General features: G+C 36.7%; 1 protein-coding gene and 1 pseudogene across 1 annotated transcript; both read right to left on the reverse strand.

Moving 5' to 3' along the window:
- Positions 1 to 4,025: 4,025 nt before the first annotated feature.
- LOC143245627 (SNW domain-containing protein 1 pseudogene) lies at positions 4,026 to 8,054 on the reverse strand (annotated as a pseudogene).
- Positions 8,055 to 13,677: 5,623 nt separating this feature from the next.
- LOC143245308 (beta-1,4-galactosyltransferase galt-1-like) lies at positions 13,678 to 16,363 on the reverse strand. Its single transcript, XM_076491500.1, has 2 exons — positions 16,275 to 16,363; positions 13,678 to 15,027 (listed from the first exon to the last, which is right to left on the reverse strand). The coding sequence occupies exon 2, from the start codon at positions 14,963 to 14,965 to the stop codon at positions 13,691 to 13,693; it is 1,275 nt and encodes a 424-aa protein (XP_076347615.1). The 5' UTR covers positions 14,966 to 15,027; positions 16,275 to 16,363; the 3' UTR covers positions 13,678 to 13,690.
- Positions 16,364 to 18,579: the final 2,216 nt, after the last annotated feature.

Raw genomic sequence — 18,579 nt, forward strand, 5'->3', positions numbered from 1 at the left:
ACGTTTCAAGTTGAATAAGGTGGTCCATGGTAGAGTGTTGTTGTCAGAACTCACACTGGGTGGGTAAAGGAGGTTGTTTGATTCGAGGAACCAAACAAGATGAACATTAACCATAATCTCTAAGGTCTTACAGAGACAGCTCGTCAAAGCAACTGGATGGTAGTTTCAGGGAATTTTGGGATCTTTCTCAGGCTTAGAGAAAGTTAGGACAATAGCCTGGCACCATGCATCAGAAAAAAAAATTTTCCTGCCAGATACTGTTAAAATCAACCAGTAGAATAGCAAGAGAAGCAGAAGATAGATGGCGCAGGGTTTCATAGTGTACATCATCAGGTCTGACTGATGTACTGCCAGACCGATGAAGCTTTCATTGAGAGTATTGACGATGCTCCAGGCATCAGCTACGTCTTGGCCATCAAAGAGCAAGATCGAAAAAAGGACAGAATCACACTGCCCACTGACTTTTCGAATCTTGTCCCATATGACTTTGGAACTGGTGGTAGAAGAGATGCTGCTTATGAATTTAATCCGAGATTTTTTCTGGCTTGAACGTCTTACCTGCCGAGCACGTGCATGGGCCCGCTGAAAAGTGATGTGGATTGAGAATGTGGAATACCTACGAAAGATATCCCAGACCCGTTTTTGGGGCTCCTGTGCCATATGGCCGGCAGGATTCTACCACGGACGAGGATATCGTGGAAAACGTGTCAAGGTTTCAGGAATACATTGTATAATACTATATAATACTATCAATCACTGTTGCCACGCAGTCATCTACCGATGGCTTACAGACGATGGCAGGATAAAGTTCCGCGAGATCAGTGAAAGGGGGTAGTTGGCTTGATGCAGCTTCCACTGGGGCATGCGGGTCGGGTGGCAGTAATCTCAGCCAGTTTCTTTTAAATGTTAGTAAAATTACCACTGTCTCGTGGGTTACTGTCAGCCATCCATGAAAAGTGGGAGAATAGTGAAGGGGAGCAAACCGAGAGATCAATAGCAGTAAAGGACAGACTAGGTGCGTAAAAATAAGTATAAGAACCAGTATTGAAAAGAGAAAGATTGTGATCAGAGATCATACACTCTATGTGAGAGAATATGCTCCATGGAACGACCCCTTCTATCAATATCAACACCTCTCGAGAGGGGATTATATCCATTAAAGTCTCCTAGAATTAAAAAGGGAGACGGCAACTGTTCAACGAGAGCATCAAGGTCTGATTGATCATAGGTCTCTTCAGGAGACGGGTAGAGAGAAAAACAGTGATGGTACGACCCAAGGAAACATGGATGGCTACACCCTCCAAGGGTGTGTCGAGTGGCAAAGACAGGGTGAGCAAATGCTGAACGACCAAACCAACAGTGCAACCCCATCATGCACTTGTCCATCACACAAACTGTCATTTCTGTACAAAGAAAAGTGACTGTATCAGCAGGTTTCAGAAATGTTTCCTGCAAGACATACAGGATGGTAAGAAGCAATCAGTGCTTTGATGCAATCCAGATTAGAACGTAAACTTGACAATTCCATTGTATCAAAGTGACAATTGTTACTTATATGTAGGCGAACTGGGTGGAGAGTCTTTCTGTTTTCGACCACGTCTTTTTGCTTTATTCAAGTGAGGTCTATCGACCTCCATGGATCCTGTCATTGGTCGACTGGTCAGGTGTCTCTCGTTGGAAAAAGATTTCAGCGATTGAGGACGTAAACAAATGATCGTTTTGCATATTGGGGGCCAGAGAAGATGTACCTTAGGAAATATCCGTACCAGAACCAAAGGAAGTGAATCTGAGGCTTTGCAGGAATGAATGTAAGGGACAGAGAATGGTGTTGACGTTGATTCATTAACTTTCTTAACCATGAAGGTAAAAAAACTTTTCATATGATTTGAGAACGATTCTTTCAGAGGCAAGGGGAGATCCGCCTGCACTTCCACTGTAGTAGTGGTATGAGGGGGCACACTACAATGACAAATAAGGACATTGCAGCAACGCCAGGGTTTCGTGAGCACTGTACCCAAACACCAACATCAGATACAATGTCCACAACATCTGTTGAGAACATCTAACACTGGTACTTGCTTGACCGTAGCCCAAGTGGACCTGCTGATTGACCCAAGGGGGCCACCCCAAAACGGACTGTCTACAGGAATTCAAGGCCAAAGTGGTGTGTTAGGGTTGGACACCTCAACCACCAGGAAGCTCTCCTCCCCTTCACGGGTCGCCACGCACGACAAACACGTGGGTGGATGTTTAGATCTCAGAGGAGGTAAACTGAAAGTATAGACCCTTCTCTGGGAGGTCCCCTTACCACGTACAGGAATCCACACCGAGGGGCAATACAGAGGGATAGTGAAAAACTGTAGATATGCATTTCAATTTCTTTGGATTGTGTAAATGCAATATTAGAACTGTTTGATGAACAGAAACATGCTTGCTCATCACATGAATATCACTTTGTAAGGTTGATGTCATTGGGTGAAAAACCTATTTTGAGTTAAAATACTTTTGTAAAAGGTTTAATTTTTTGTGTACCTTTTACTAAAAACTCTCCAAAAATTCATAATTATACCAACACCTAATGGATTTGCCCTACACATTCTGATAACATCCAGATCTCTGGATGCTTAGAATAATTATTGGTTTTCACTGCATTTCTATAATCATTTTCGAAATGCTATGTATAATAAGAATTTATAAATAAAAAATATTTTATCTATATATTTATAATGATGTTCATACAGTATATTATTCAGTTTCACAATGTTTTATACTTTATTTTTATTTCATATTGTTTCAACCCAGACAATTTAATTTTTTGAACATTAAAAAAGTAAAAACATATATACAATCTACTTTCTACAGTATTTATTGAAAATGATTGTTTGTTCAATATTTTATTTGCTAATCATTCAGGCCAGGTGGTTGAGGCAGTCGACTCGTAATTCGAAGGTCGTGTGTTCGAATCCCCGTCGCACCAAACATGCTCGCTCTTTCAGCCGTGGGGGCATTATAATGTGACGTTCAATCCCATATTCGTTGATAAAAGAGTAACTCACGAGTTGGCGGTGGGTGGTGATGACTAGCTGCTCTTCCTCTAGTCTTACAATGCTAAATTAGGGACGGCTAGCGCAGATAGCTCTCGTGTAGCTTTGCGCGAAATTAAAAACAAACAAACAAATAATTATTCAACTGGATATTCAAGTTCTTAATGAGAATATTTATTTATTCTCGTTTTAGGTGGGTGGGTGAGCCTTAACAATGAGGCTTTCCAATGAATAGGATATTACGTTCTCGATGTTAGAAAAGCACGTAGTTTGATAGAAACGAATAAAAACCTCAGGTTATAAGGTTTTTATTCATTTCTAGGATACAAAGTGGAAATCCTTCGAGTTAGTGAGACTGAAGGACCTCGGGATAGTAGTGAATAAGTTATGTCTTGAAAACAAGAGAATACAAGTTTAAAATTTAGAAAAGAAAAATCTATTACAAGGAAACTGACTTATGGGATGAGTTGTTAATAGTGAAGGCCAACATTCCACAGGAGCTTAGGAAGGAAATCAACAATTTCTTAAAAAAAAGGATGGTTTTTAAATAATTTTTCTCCAGAACAACCTTGGATACCTACACAATTACTTGCTTTCTTCAGTTCTAGAAATCCATTCATATTATTTTATATAACTCCAGTTCTAATTAATGTTCAAAGAGTTAAGTGTCAAAATGCTTTCACGAAAACGTAATTTTTTTTTTCAGATAAATGCATACACAGAACTAGAGAATGTCAAATGTGGTTTCATTGTTACATCATTTAAAATAGTGTTCACAGTTTTCAAGTTGAAAACTTGACTGAAAAATTACTTCTAAAAGAATTAAGGATAGCACTGTGCCAAAATGGTTTGCACAAGTTTATAACATTATCTTTAAACTTTTATTTGTGATGTCTTTCTTATTCGTTTTTTATTTTTAAATTTTTTTCACAACAAAACAGCCAGTGCAATGGTCCAGCTTGTTTCACTATTATAATAATATCAACCCCTTTTCCTCTTCCTATGGTCTTTGCTTTCATTAGTTGGTCGCTTGCTGGCACACTTAGCCTCTGTCAAGAATTTATCTATTCCAAATAGATTCTCTTCCTCTTGTTTTTTGAAAGCCATTGGCTCTTCCCTATGTACGTTTTGATCAGTCCGAGAAAATTCCTTATCGGGAACAAAACGAGAAGTTTTCATCAACCTTTCGATATTATCACCACATCCATCTTTGTTTTGGTTACGAGGACGATAACTGCTCTGGCCAACATTTTGACTAGATCGTCAATGTTTGTCATAGGCTATATAATTTTTTCTTCCCCCAAACCATTGTCCATACTTTTAGACTGATTAAACAACCTCTGATCAAACTGTAATTCACCACCCGTTTGTCTGGAATTAGGCATACCTAGAGTAATTTGTTCGCTAATGTATCTCACGTTGCCTCTCGAGCTTGGAACGTTTGTCAAGAGTTGCTCTTGCTAAATTTTTCTTCGTCTTTCATGATGTATCCGATCACGACTCACAGTTTCTTCACCTCTTTCTAGAACAATATGAGTGTATATATCATGAGCTTTCTGAGCCAACTATCCAAGATGCTCCTTTCTCTTTTTGGACAAGCTTCCTTCCAAAGCTTCTCCTGCTTTTCTGTCACTGATATAAAGAAACTCTGCTAGCTTGGCAAAATTTTCATTAATGTATACCTGTTGAAGGACTCTTCCATCAGCAGCCAGACGTTTGTCCAAATGGACGGTGTAGTCTTTTGCATTCTTTCAATTGGATTGCATGGTGATATACACCAAACCTCTTGCTCTTCCACTGTAACTTTTCTTGTTGAGGAGTGCATTACTGGTACTGGTGGAGCAGGTGGTCCTCGTGACATTGTTTTTTTTGTTAACCATGGTGGCTCTATAGAAATTTGTTAAACCTCTACCATTTGAATAATTATTTGCTTAGCACCAAAACTGAAAGCTACAACTTGTTGTGATGGGGCGCTGTTTCTCTCTGCAGCACGAATTGATATGGTAGCTGATATGTTTGACCTTGTATGCTTTTCTAGAGCCTGCTTTGTGCCTGGTGTCTTCTGTGGTTCCTTCAACTTCTTCGTCTGTTGGTTCTTTAAGATCTGGATCGTCTTCATTGCTCACTTCTGTGTGAAAAATATATTGATATTTATGGTAAATAACTTTGTCCACACTACAACCTTGTCGAAGAATGGTTTCTTGACTGTCAAGCTGAACAGGCAAAGAATTTGACAAAGTTTTCCAAAAGATACTGGGCCACAGGAAAAGGTTCGCCATCACTATATTCTTCCTCGTTCCTTGGGATCCATCCTTTTCTTCATAGGGCGAAGCAGCTTTAATGATGATAAAAGTTGTGAAGAGGAAGAAATAGCTCGTCGTTCTCTATTTTGTCCAATCCTGTCACAAACAAGATTTCTTGGAGTTGTTATTAACAATAATAACAATGCCTTTTCAGTTTGTGACATCACAATACACGTCTCGTCATCTATAAAATATCATGCTATTAACATATTACATGAAATCATGTGTAATAAGTTTTAAATCAAAGAACAAAAGCTAACCTTTATTTATATTAGGGTAATTATACCAAGGATACAATTAAAAATGAAGATGCTATTGCCAGATTGTTACACATAGAAAAATAAAATATGTCTAAAAAAATAGAAATAGAATACATAATTTATTATAACTTAGGCGGTTGTGTTATTGGCACATTTTAGTACACATTCTAACGAAAGATTACGTTAAGAATATAAAAAAAAACAATAACTCCAACCATTTTTAATCTTTCTTTCCTAACGGAACAGTTATATATTTTGTTGAACACCAGCACAAATATTGTTTGTGTAGCTTTACGATAAATTTAACAAACAAACAGGTTACACTTCTTGAGTTTAATTGTTTGTGTTTCATTGATTTTCTATACTTAGTAAATAAACAGTTATTATATAATTCTTAACATTATTTCCAAGTCACGTTTCACTTAATACCAGAAAATAATGAACGTGTGAAGCGATTATAAATTGTTTTTGGTTTTTTTAACTTTACGTTGTTTAGATTTTCATTAAAAGCCCCCGGCATGGCCAGGTGGTTAAAGGCACTTGACTCGTAATCTGACGGGCGCAGGTTCGAATCCCCGTTACACCAAACATGCTCGCCCTTTCAGTCGTGAGGGCATTATAATATGACGATCAGTCCCACTATTCGTTGGTAAAAGAGTAGCACAAGAGTTGGCGGTGGGTGGTGATAACTAGCTGCCTTCTCTCTAGTCTTATACTGCCAAATTAGGGGCTGATAGCACAGGTAGTCCTTGTGTGTAGCTTTGCGCGAAATTCAAAAGGCAAACAAACACGTTCATAAAAATTGGTCATTGTGATGTAATATGTTTATGCACAGCCTGATAAATTTTACAGAGATTTATTTAATTTATAGCAGTTCTAACAAACTTATTGATTAATTTTGCTTCATCAATGTTCTTTCGATCATTAACAACTCGATATTTCATGCACTGAAGATTTTACTGAAGTGTTAACCAAATAGTTTATTTTTTTGAATTTCGCGCAAAGCTACACGAGGACTATCTGTGCTTTGTAAAGACAGAATGGTGTTGATTAAACAATAAGTACGACCAAAGTACTGCTGTGACATTTATCTTGCAAGGTAATCGAACAGAATTTCGTTCTGTGACATTGTGTAATAGCTACTCGGTTATGGTACCATTAAGAGAGCTCATGTTAGTTGGTACCATGAGTAGAAAGTCAGCAACCTGTACACCTGGTGATGATCTCAAACTGAAAGAAGGCTTTATAAACTGTTGGAAAACTTTATTTTTGAAGTTAGATGCGTGTTCTACATTTTTTGGTAATTCGTCTCTTGGTCTTTTTGAGAAGTTCAGTACCTTCTGCAAAGCAGAAGTTGGCAATAAACCTTTGATCCAATAACTTTGTGGTGTTGCTTACCATCACATTGTTTAGACTGAACTATTATAGAATAGCCTACGAAGCACAGCTTGAGATCGCTATTATGTATGAGTGTGTGTGTGAGAGACTCCTAATGTGAAGTGAACCAGTAGCAATGCTAATCGGAATAGATCGTTAATATAAATCTATTCATGAAAGTCCTTGTTTCGTGAGGTTTTGTATGTAATTTGTTTTTATTCTTGATGCTAATGGTAAAAAATTAGATTGACTCACTAGTGGTAGTACAGAAGAACATATGAATGGTATGGCTATTGGTGTCTGTGGCCATTTAGAAGAGTGAATGCATTCTGCTTCTACAATTACTTATTGTGAATATTGTATTTAACCTTTACAAGTCTGAATGCAGCAAACAACACGAATATTAATGCAAGCTAAAGGAATTTCAGCTGAAACGTTTTAGCTGCTTCGCGATGACTCAACCATAAATCAGTAAGTTTATAACTCTAAACACCAGCTTTTGGTACTCGCAAAGAGCAAATAACACATGATGTAACTTTGCACCTTACAACAAACAAACGAAATGTGTTAATTTGCAATGACGAGTGAGCAAATTTATTTTTGTTTTGTTTTTTCAATTTCGAGCAAAGCTACACGAAGGATATCTGCTCTAGCTGTCCCTAATTTAGCAGTATAAGACCACAGGGAAGACATCTATTCATCACCACCCACCGCCAACTCTTGGGCTACTCTTTTATCAACAAATATCAGGATTGATCATCATACCGTAACAACTGTTTTCACTGTTGAAAGAACGAGCATGTTTGGTGTGAATAGGATACAAATACGCAACCTTCAGATTACGAGTCGAGTGCACTAACCACGTGGCCATGCCGAGCCTTGGCGAGAGAGAGCTGAACTTATTGATCTATAGATGACAGGCCGGTATCGGATAGACTACCGAGATATCATAGGCTAGTCAGTCTGGCAAGGTTATTATGGTTACGTAAGTAAGAGCATTGGTATTATGTTTAGCATTAAAAGCAAATATGTGTGATGCTGATACATATGCATATGGATACTTACAGCATATAAGTCTTTGCGTGTGGTGTTTAACATCCACACAGACACAACTTAAAGTCATTCAGAAATGTGTTATTTTAACGATTTATTGATACAACAAATGAATATAAAAATGTAGAATATGATCTGGTGTTGTTTTATGAAGTAACGCGTGGTTTCTAATTTGTATTCCATCACTGGAACATGCATTGTACTTGATATTTGCAATCATCTAGATAAAGAATATTTATATTTTCAGTTTAAGTTTGTGTCATTTAAAGTATTATTCCACTGAAAAAACCAAACTTAAAGCTCAACATGGTTTTCAGTAATGAACGTGAAGAAAATTTAGAAAGACTGTATTATTAAATAAAAGCAGTCACTGGAGAATGAAAGTTCCTGGTGAAAATAAAACCCACCACAGAGATCATATGTCACGTGAACATGGCGCATGCAACCATGATATTATAGGGTTGAAAATATAGTTTGATCCCAGATATACAGTTGTGACATTCCACAAACCACTATGACAGAAGACCATAATGCAATAATTCACACGATATGTGTCTGAACATATGTTTAATTAATCAGATTAAATCACTAATTTATTATTTGTTTTAGGCCTGGCATGACCAAGTGGTTAAGGCACTCGACTCGTAATCTGAAGGTCGCGGGTTCGAATCCCCGTCACACCAAACATGCTCGCCCTTTCAGTCGTGGGGACGTTATAATGTGACGATCAATCTCACTATTCGTTGGTAAAAGAGTGGTCCAAGAGTTGGCGGTTGGTGGTGATGACTAGCTACCTTCCCTCTAGTCTTGCACTGCGAAATTAGGGACGGCTAGCACAGATGATAAAACAACGTCGTGACATCTTTCGTTCACAATCCATGGAACCTGTTAACATGAAAATTTAGAGATCGTTGACAGCATTCCTCAGAAATATAAAATAAAGGTGAAATTCTACTAAACGTGATACGTTCCAGTGGGTATCTAACGTGGAATGATCGCGGAGAATTAATGATTAGTGGTAGATCCCTCCAAAACAGTAACATTCCGCTCTATTCAATGACGTGCTATGAAAACAAAGGAATTTTAATCCTAGAGGATGAAAAAACTGCAGAACGAGTATCATATATGAATACTTCCCAACAGCGTTTTAGAACAACATGTTAGAAGGTATGTGAAACATGTTAGAAGACAAATATACGGTATTTCAAAGGGATCATTTTTGTTTTTACTCGAGTCAGCATTGTGAGCTTAGTTATATTTTGAGTCATCTAAGAATTATAATTATTACTATTGTTAGAGTCAAATTTTATGGTAAAAATGATATAAAAGTAAATGTCGTAGAGAGTAATGGACAATAAAACTGTACAATCTATCTATTGTAAACATGGCCGAATTAAGGGTTTTATTGGCTATAGGCTTTTCAACTTATAGATGCCCCCTCGAGACAGAACTTCTACGTGCAATACATTTATAGTTATAGTTTGAGGCCCCCAAATTACTGTGAGGCCCTGGGCTTCAGCCAGATAAGCTCTTGCCTTAATCCGGAGTTGATTATAATCTTACACATCCTGATAGCGTTGATACAGTGCAGTCTTTATTTATTTCCGTGGAAATAATAAATCAGTGTAAAAGACTGGTTAACTGAAAAGGATACATACACTCTACACAAAACAGTGAAATCTACTTTTCGTTAAACTGAGTTATTGCTTCAGGAAACGATAAACAATAACAGGCGAATTTGGTGAATCTCGCTAACTTAAGCCAATATAACAACTGATTTAAGTATTTACTCACGTCTATAACCAGGTGGGTTAAGGCGTTCGACCCGTATTCTAAAGGTCGCGTGTTCGAATCCTCGTTGCACCAAACATGCTCGCCTTTTCAGCCGTGGGAGCGTTATAATGTGACGATCGTTGGTAAAAAAGTAGCCCAAGAGTTGGTGGCGGATGGTGATGACTAGCTGCCTTCCCTCTAGTCTTACACTGCCAAATTATATTGACGGCTAGCGCAGATAACCCTGGTGTAGCTTTTCGCGAAATCCAAATATAAAACAATCAAACTATTCTACGCATCTTCCAAGATCTGCTAATCTTGAGGGTTCATGTTAAGTGGACTTGGTCGAATTACATTATCCACATACTTGACATAACGTGCCTGATGGTACAGAACGAATATCATACATTCCTGGCTCCCATTTTACTACAGGGTGTTCGGAAAGTCACTATGCAGTTTTGTATGTTAATAAATATATAAGTGCGCAGTGACTTTCCGAACACCCTGTATAATAATAAACTATACTGGACAAGGTTATTACAAAGAATTTGAAGCTTCAATTAGAATCTTAAACCAAGTATCAGATACACTGCCTAAACCGGTAATGAACGTATATTTACTTATGATTTGTTCACCCAAAAGGTAAGCTTTAACGCAAATGACGGAGGTTCACTGACACATTCAATATCAGCATAATATTGAATTTACTATTAATCAAATGATAACAGAACCCACTATATCTTCATATTCTGTTAATATACATGATGAATGTTATTCATTCTATGTTTACTTTCATATTGTGGAACCTAGTATTGTTGGTCATACAGGTTACCACTGATACCAATCGATCGAGTTAAAGGTCAAGATGGAGACGTCATCACTGAAACCTTTACTAAACATCAATACAGACCGGTTTCTAAACAAATTTTTTAGACGATATAGATCGACAAAAAGCACGACATTGGTCGACCTATCTCATTTGAACAAGGAAAAATGGTCGTAACACATCATCTTCGCAGTCGTGAAAGTTCCTTCCTATGAAGAACCAGCCGCCTATGAGGCATATTACGATTATCAAGTGAGAAGCGATTCAGTTCCTTATGCTGCTTGTCAATAGTAATGGACACACGAAACGGGAGTCGTTTTAAGTATCTAGTTTCGTTCAGCTATACTATTTCTGGAAACCAAGACAAGCATTAGTCTTCCTAAGACATATTTTTCAGTCATGCATATATTTAGCATCTGATATCAGTCATGGAAAACCTTTCGTCGGCGCTGGAAAAGAATGAGAAATACGTGGAGATCAGAATCTCGCTGGACAAGAAGATGAAGAAACAGAAAAATGCCATGTTCAGAATATCCAAAGATAAGATACAAAGAACATCGACTCGAGACTTTTTTGACAAGTAACGATGACTTTCCTACCACATAAACGTCCTGTCAGTGTACAAAGTCTGAGGTAGACGTACTTTCTTTCATTCTCATACAAATAGTGATTGTAAAAGGTCATTGGGTTGAATATCATCTATTATCTTCAGTGAACGACCTAGGACCTATAGTATTTTATACATCAGTGAAGAAAGAAGGTCATTGGGTTGAATATCATCATTATCTTCAGTGAACATTCTAGGACCTATAGTATTTTTTACATCAGTGACTGAACCAGGTCAGTGGAATAAATATCATCTATAATCTTCAGTGAACATTCTAGGACCTATAGTATTTTATACATTAGTGACTGAAGAAGCTCAATGGATTGAATATCATCTGTTATCTTCAGTGAACGACCTAGGACCTATAGTATTTTATACATCAGTGAAGAAAGAAGGTCATTGGGTTGAATATCATCATTATCTTCAGTGAACATTCTAGGACCTATAGTATTTTATACATCAGTGACTGAAGAAGTTCAATGGATTGAATATCATCTATTATCTTCAGTGAACGACCTAGGACCTATAGTATTTTTTACATCAGTGACTGAACCAGGCCAGTGGAATAAATATCATCTATAATCTTCAGTGAACATTCTAGGACCTATAGTATTTTATACATTAGTGACTGAAGAAGGTCAATGGATTGAATATCATCTATTATCTTCAGTGAACGACCTAGGACCTATAGTATTTCATACATCATGATGAGGTGATAAATATTTATATTCGACACAATTTAAAGACAAGAGTTGTTAAGCCTCGTGGGAACCGATGATTTGAGTGGTAGTTTCGAATCAGGCTTTAGAGGGACAGCTAGCGCAGATAGCCCTCGTGTAGCTTTGTGCGAACTACAAAAAACAATTTTTTTCTTCCTATTGGCTCGACCGTAAGTGTGAAGGCTCGTGACACCTAAAGGTGAAGTTTTGAGACTTATGATTGGTACAGAACGGATAGCAAGTTTTACTGCTCTTTTGCTTTACGACTGATAAACGCACCTTACTACTCTGGAAGGAAAGAATAAACAAATCCGATTTTGTACATTTTATTATGTATTTCATGGTGTACATCTTTGTACAGTTGTATTGTTGTTTATGGTATTAAATAACGGAATAAATAAAATTTGAGCTGGTTGCCATCTGTGAGATTTGTTTGAATTAAACACGAATGCATTTTTTCTAAGCATTTTTTTTTCAGTTCATCTTTCTAACAAAAATTGTGTTACTTAAAAAGATTTATCATTTTAAAAATAAACCATAAACATAAATGAAGTGGATAACCTGTTAGATTCGAGTCTACATGCAGCTGGCTTTATTTTAAGATATCTTATAATTACAATAAAATTGTATGTTTACACTTAAAAAAATACATTGTTAAACCAAAACAAGGAAAATTATCAGCTTTGTTATGATGTGGAGTAACCATTAAACTCTTTAAGTTTCATACAGTAACTTTTTAAAATAATAAAAAACTGTTCAATAAGTGGACTAATTTCATCTTGTAATTAATTCTTTAATATCTGGACTTTTCCAAGAAATTGTCATTTTTAAAACATTTTATTTACCAAACGCAAATCCCCCGCTGGTCTACGGATTTACAACGCTAAAATCAGGCCTTCAATTCGTCTCTGTGGACTCAGCAGATAGCTTGTTTGTTTTGGAATTTCGCACAAAGCTACTCGAGGGCTATCTGTGCTAGCCGTCCCTAATTTAGCAGTGTAAGACTAGAGGGAAGGCAGCTAGTCATCACCACCCACCGCCAACTCTCGGGCTACTCTTTCACCAATGAATAGTGGGATTGATCGTAACATTATAACGCCCCCACGGCTGGGAGGGCGAGCATGTTTGACGCGACTCCACGACCCTCAGATTACGAAGCGCACGCTTTAACGCGCTAGGCCAGGCCAGGCCCCCCCCAGCAGATAGCCCTCTATGGCTTTGCTATAGGAAAAAAAAACAATCTCAAAAACCCACATGAAATATTTTTAAATATCCGTATAAAGGTGAAGGAAAACCTTGAACAAATATTAGTGCTACCATATCCTTGTTCGTAAAGCTTCCAACTATCTATAGTTTGGTTTGTTTGGTTTTGAATTTCGCGCAAAACTACACGAGAGATAGCTGTGCTACTCGTCCCTAATTTAGCAGTGTAAGGCTAGAGGGAAGGCAGCTAGTCACCATCATCCACCGCCAACTCTTGGGTTTTCTTTTACCAACGAATAGTGGAATTGACCGTAAAGTTATAACGTCCCCACGGCTGAAAGGGCGAGCATGATTGGTGTGACGGGGATTCGAGCCCGCGACCCTCAGAAAGCGAGTCGAGTGCCTTGACCATCTGACCATGGCCGTAGTTTGGAAAGGAAAATAAAAAAACAAACAACACAACACACTGCACTAATTAAACGTAACTAAATATTTATCTGTTACCAGAACCTGTTATTAATTTTATTAGAACAGGAGTTTAACAGACTTTAATAAATCTGTTTTAAATCTCAAGGCCGTCTTGTCTGTTTCCAAATTTCCTCTACAAAAAATCCCAGGACGATAATGTTGTAAGATGGCAACAGAAGGCGATATGACAACTGCCTCTGAATCGTTAAAATGTTCATGGACATAATGTATACCGCAGATTACTATCTTAGTAGGTTGAACTATAACCTTGGATCTCTTTTTCGCCGACCATATTCTTTTCTGGTGTTGTAAATGAGTCATTGTTCGAAATGACTCCGTAGAATTTGACTCCTTTTCAGCAGAAGATCTGGACTTGCAAAAAAACGCATTTCGAAAGACAAGACTGCCCCAGTTTCCATTTGATATCGAGGATATCATGGCTTGAAGTGTTGAATGTTTCCGTGGAAGAATTATCTCGTCCACGTCCACAACGGCTAAATACTTTAAATCGTACATATGTCTGTAAACGCAGTCTTCTATGCTGACGTATTGAGCTCCAGCCCAAGTTATACCAAACAGTGTAGCAGGCAGATTCCACGGAAGGATTTCAATTGAAATTCCTTTCTGTTGCAAAGCGTACAACATCTTTTCTATACGGACATTCAACTGATATTTGTAAAATGTGAAGTGTCTAGCACCTAACATGTAATATACGGCTATAAATTCTTTCAGTTGAGAAACAGCATTAAAATTTTTGAAAAAAGGACGGACGCACAAGCCAAGTTTATCTTTGATTTCCGTCAGATTTATGTGGGTTCCAATACGAACCGTAAGCCTTGTCGACTCTTGTAGAGTTCGGCTGTCACGGAGTGTTACTTGTTTAGGAAGCGGCTGTTCTGTGGGCCAATGACATAAAAAGAAAGTCGCAGCATTTTTTCTGCCATGGGCATCTCTCACAGAGATGTAAGTCGTCTGAACTGCTGTGCCAGTATCTGAGGAACTATCCACATAAACGAGGCAGACAATGGTCTTCAAATGTTGAGCATTTCGTGGTGCGGTACCAATCACTCGTACAAAACTGTTATTAGGGCCAAGTCTATCGTCCCAGTACGCTGAGTATACGAAAGTGTTTTCATTAACCTTCACAAAACCTTCCACGATTGTAGTCGTATCTTCTTCACTATCAGTAACACTGATTTTAGCTTTTAGGTTTTTAATCCACAAATTTGTTCTTAGGCTGACGTTATAGGTGAGTATTACACAAAATGCGACGACAATTAGAGCAAACACTTGATAAGTTCGGATAAATACCAATTTTTGTTTGTATGACATGATTTTTGGACGTGCCCTCTACTTTATGTTTCTCACGTTGTTTAAACTGATGTAGTCGGAATCTGTCATGGAAAGAAAATATTGTAATTCATTTTATAATGAACTGTTAAACGTAAATACGATACTCACTTTAACAACAGATAAAGCACTTATGTTCGGAAACGCGTCATGCTAATGCAATATTAAATTATCAAGGAACGAATTGAAAAGCATAATGAAGCAGGGTTTTTTTTCATGGGGGGCATTGATCTCTCTTTTTCAGGTTGTTTGTTTGTTTTGAATTTAGTGCAAAGCTACACTAGAGCTATCTGCGCCAGCCATACCTAATTTAGCAGTGTAAGACTAGAGGGAAGGCAGCTAGTCATCACCACCCACCGTCAACTCTTCGTATACTCTTTTACCAACGTATAGTGGAATTGATCGTTGCATTATAACGCCCCCACGGATGAAAGAATGAGCGTGTTTGGTGTGACAGGAATTCGAGCCTGCGACCCTCAGATTACGAGCCGAGCGCACCCTAACCACCTGGCTAATCGCTTTCTCTCTAGTCTTGCACTGCTAAATTAGAAACGACTAAAGCAGATAGCCCTCGTGTAGCTTTGCACGAAATTTGTAAAAAAACAAACTTGAATGACGAGTTACTGAAATCTGTCCGTGAAGTTTACGGATGATGTGGTAATTATTATCATATTAATATTAATAAATAATGAAATGTATTATTGTTACAGGCTGAAACTGGAGATATTGGTTGGTGTGGCGTTTTATGGCGCAAAGCAACTAGACTATCTGCGCCTCAAATAAGTGTGAAACAACACCTATTCTTAATGGACCATTATTTCTTTATTAAATAGATTTGGACCTTGAAGTTTAGTTGTCTGTTTATACGTGTGTGTCATTTTGTGTACTTGAAGATTTAGTTGTCTGTTTATACGTGTGTCATTTTGTGTACTTGAAGATTTAGTTGTCTGTTTATACGTGTGTGTCATTTTGTGTACTTGAAGATTTAGTTGTCTGTTTATACGTGTGTGTCATTTTGTGTACTTGAAGATTTAGTATATAAACAGTATTTGTTATGCAACAACGATATGAGTACGACTCAAATCCCATGATTCTTTTATTTTAGGGTTAAAGATGATTTTAAAGTTAAGCAATTCTAGATTATGTAATCTGCTTCGATTAACCATAGATTAACATATTTTGACTCCGGCTTTTCTAATGCCTGCTTATTTAGCTTTCGTCATTGTGTAGACATAACATTAGTTATTGATAAGTAAATGTGGAGGGTAATAAATGATAATGAACAGCTTACCTTCGAAACGTTTCCTTTGATGTGGAACGGATTTTTATTGTAGCCTATCTGTCTTCGTTTGGTGTTGCTTGAAACCGTGTGGACATGCGCATGGGCTGCATGTATATATATATATATATATATATATGTGTGTGTGTGTGTGTATGTGTACATACGAGCTTAATAAACAGTTCGTGCAAAGTGCTGCATATCGTAATAACTTATATCCCACGTTTTTTATTGTTGTTAATAACTGTAAGCATTATAGAATAATTTAATGAATAACAGTATTCGATAATTAGTCCAGAAAAAATATTAACCATTTCGTATAGTGTAAAATTTGTTAAGAAAATAAAGAAACTGCTTAGAAACTAAATAATTCTTCAATATATATAAAAAAAAACACGTAGTTGAATTTCTATTTGTGGACGTTGTTTAGTCAAACTGCCATCTCTTTAAGTTACATCGTTTATTATTCATATATAAAAATTACAACCTCAAAATTATCACTTGCTGATATATTTTTTTTTTTTTTAATATTCTTAGGACAAAAAGACAAGCTTGAAGGAAAGCTGGTGTTTCTGAATGGTTATAAAAATTAATTCAAGTAAAAATAAATTACTAATAGTTGTAATAAATGAAAAGACTGTATTCAAAATGAATTAAACAATTGTTCTGATTTGTAAATAACTTGACTATCCCAGCATTCCTTAGCTTTACCATTGTGAGAAAAGTCCGCCTTATTAGGCCTAGTCAGCTCTTGGTACGACATGTATAGTGGCGTTGAAATGTTGTTAAATATTCTTTTTTCGCTCTAACCTACAATTCTTAGATTTAAAAAAAAATAATAAATGTTTATTTGATAATTAGGCAGAATTGTTTGAATTATTTGATTAATATATAAGAGAGAAGTAAAAATAAATCTTATTATCTTTTTGAATGGCTCCAAATATTATTAAATCACTTGCTCTCGGAATGTGATTGTTTGACTTTCTTCGGGCGATTTATGATTTAAAAAAACTGTGATGGTTCCAATTAAATATGTTTATAAACCAATGTATTAGGTAATGTACAACTTCTAGATTGTAATAACGGTCCTAACAACATCATCTGTATTTGGCAAGGTTTATTTACCGTGTAGTATATTTCACTATCAATAACATTTTCTCTTAGGTTTATAAGTCGTTGTTTACCTACATTTTCTTAACAAAAAATATATTAATTCATCGTTCGTATTTGTTACTTGTCGTAGCAGCGTATTCTAAGGATCATTGTTGCATAATAATAATAAAATAACACAGTAACGTGCAAAAAAATTAAGAGAAAAACCACAGTAAACAGAACAAGCTGTCAGAGTTTTATTTCAGAGAAATTACTTTCAACATATTCGTGCGTCCTTTTTAACTTCGTATTGTCTTCTGGCAAGAAGAAAACTCCAAAGGCCAATTGAACTAGAAAACCTCTTGACATCTGTGCTCTAAGGGAATCCCAAGATCAGAGGTGACGTAGACGTTTGTTGACCAGTTTTGTTTTGTTTTTTTTTGTGCCAGAAGACAACGTGAGAGTTAAGTGGGCACACGAATGTGTCGAAACTAATTTCTCTGATGTCACACTTGTGACAGATTGTTGCGTTTATTGTTTTGTTTCTTTCACCAAGTGTTACACGAGTTATATGTGTTATTTTCGTTTACTCGAGTATGTAGTTTTACACGAAAAAAGGGCAATTAACTGTAGTTCTGGCCTATTTTTCTCAGACGTTTCTATTGTTCTTTATTTTAATTACTTAGAATTTGTATTCAGAGCTTACCAATGTCACCTTTGCACATAACATTTTCAGTGAACAAGTCGGCATCGGCAACCAGCATATTTAAAAATAGTTTATTTTGCACGTGATAGATGAAAGCAGCTGTAAATACATTTTTTACTATTTTTGTATCGCACGTGTTGCCCGCGATATTCTGTATTCAAGTACAAACTTATATAAAATTAGACACAAAATTCAGTAATTTCAGTTGCCATATTTAAATGTATTTAACCCTTAAGCGTTGTTCTCAAGACTTAAATACTAATTCGCCAAATGATTCTTTTATCTCATCGCATGTCCCAAATGAACAAAAGTAAATATATGTTGTTTATGTTACTATTTTGTTAATGTTTTATCAAATTATATATTATTATAGTGATCCAGTTCACTTGAACTCATATAGGTGGAAAGAGGTGTAATAAGAGTCCTCGGATTATTGCCATTACGTTGAATTTATGTCGAATTTTTTTAATGGCCAGATTCTTTACTGTAGGTGAATGTAACTTGGAGATAAATTTTAAC

Source organism: Tachypleus tridentatus, chromosome 2 (genome assembly GCF_004210375.1).
Source record: "Tachypleus tridentatus isolate NWPU-2018 chromosome 2, ASM421037v1, whole genome shotgun sequence".
NCBI lineage: Eukaryota > Metazoa > Arthropoda > Merostomata > Xiphosura > Limulidae > Tachypleus > Tachypleus tridentatus.

What these genes read in the sequence shown, in the direction of transcription:
- LOC143245308 (XM_076491500.1), bottom strand. Translation starts at nt 14,965, where the DNA reads ATGTCATACAAACAAAAATTGGTATTTATCCGAACTTATCAAGTGTTT.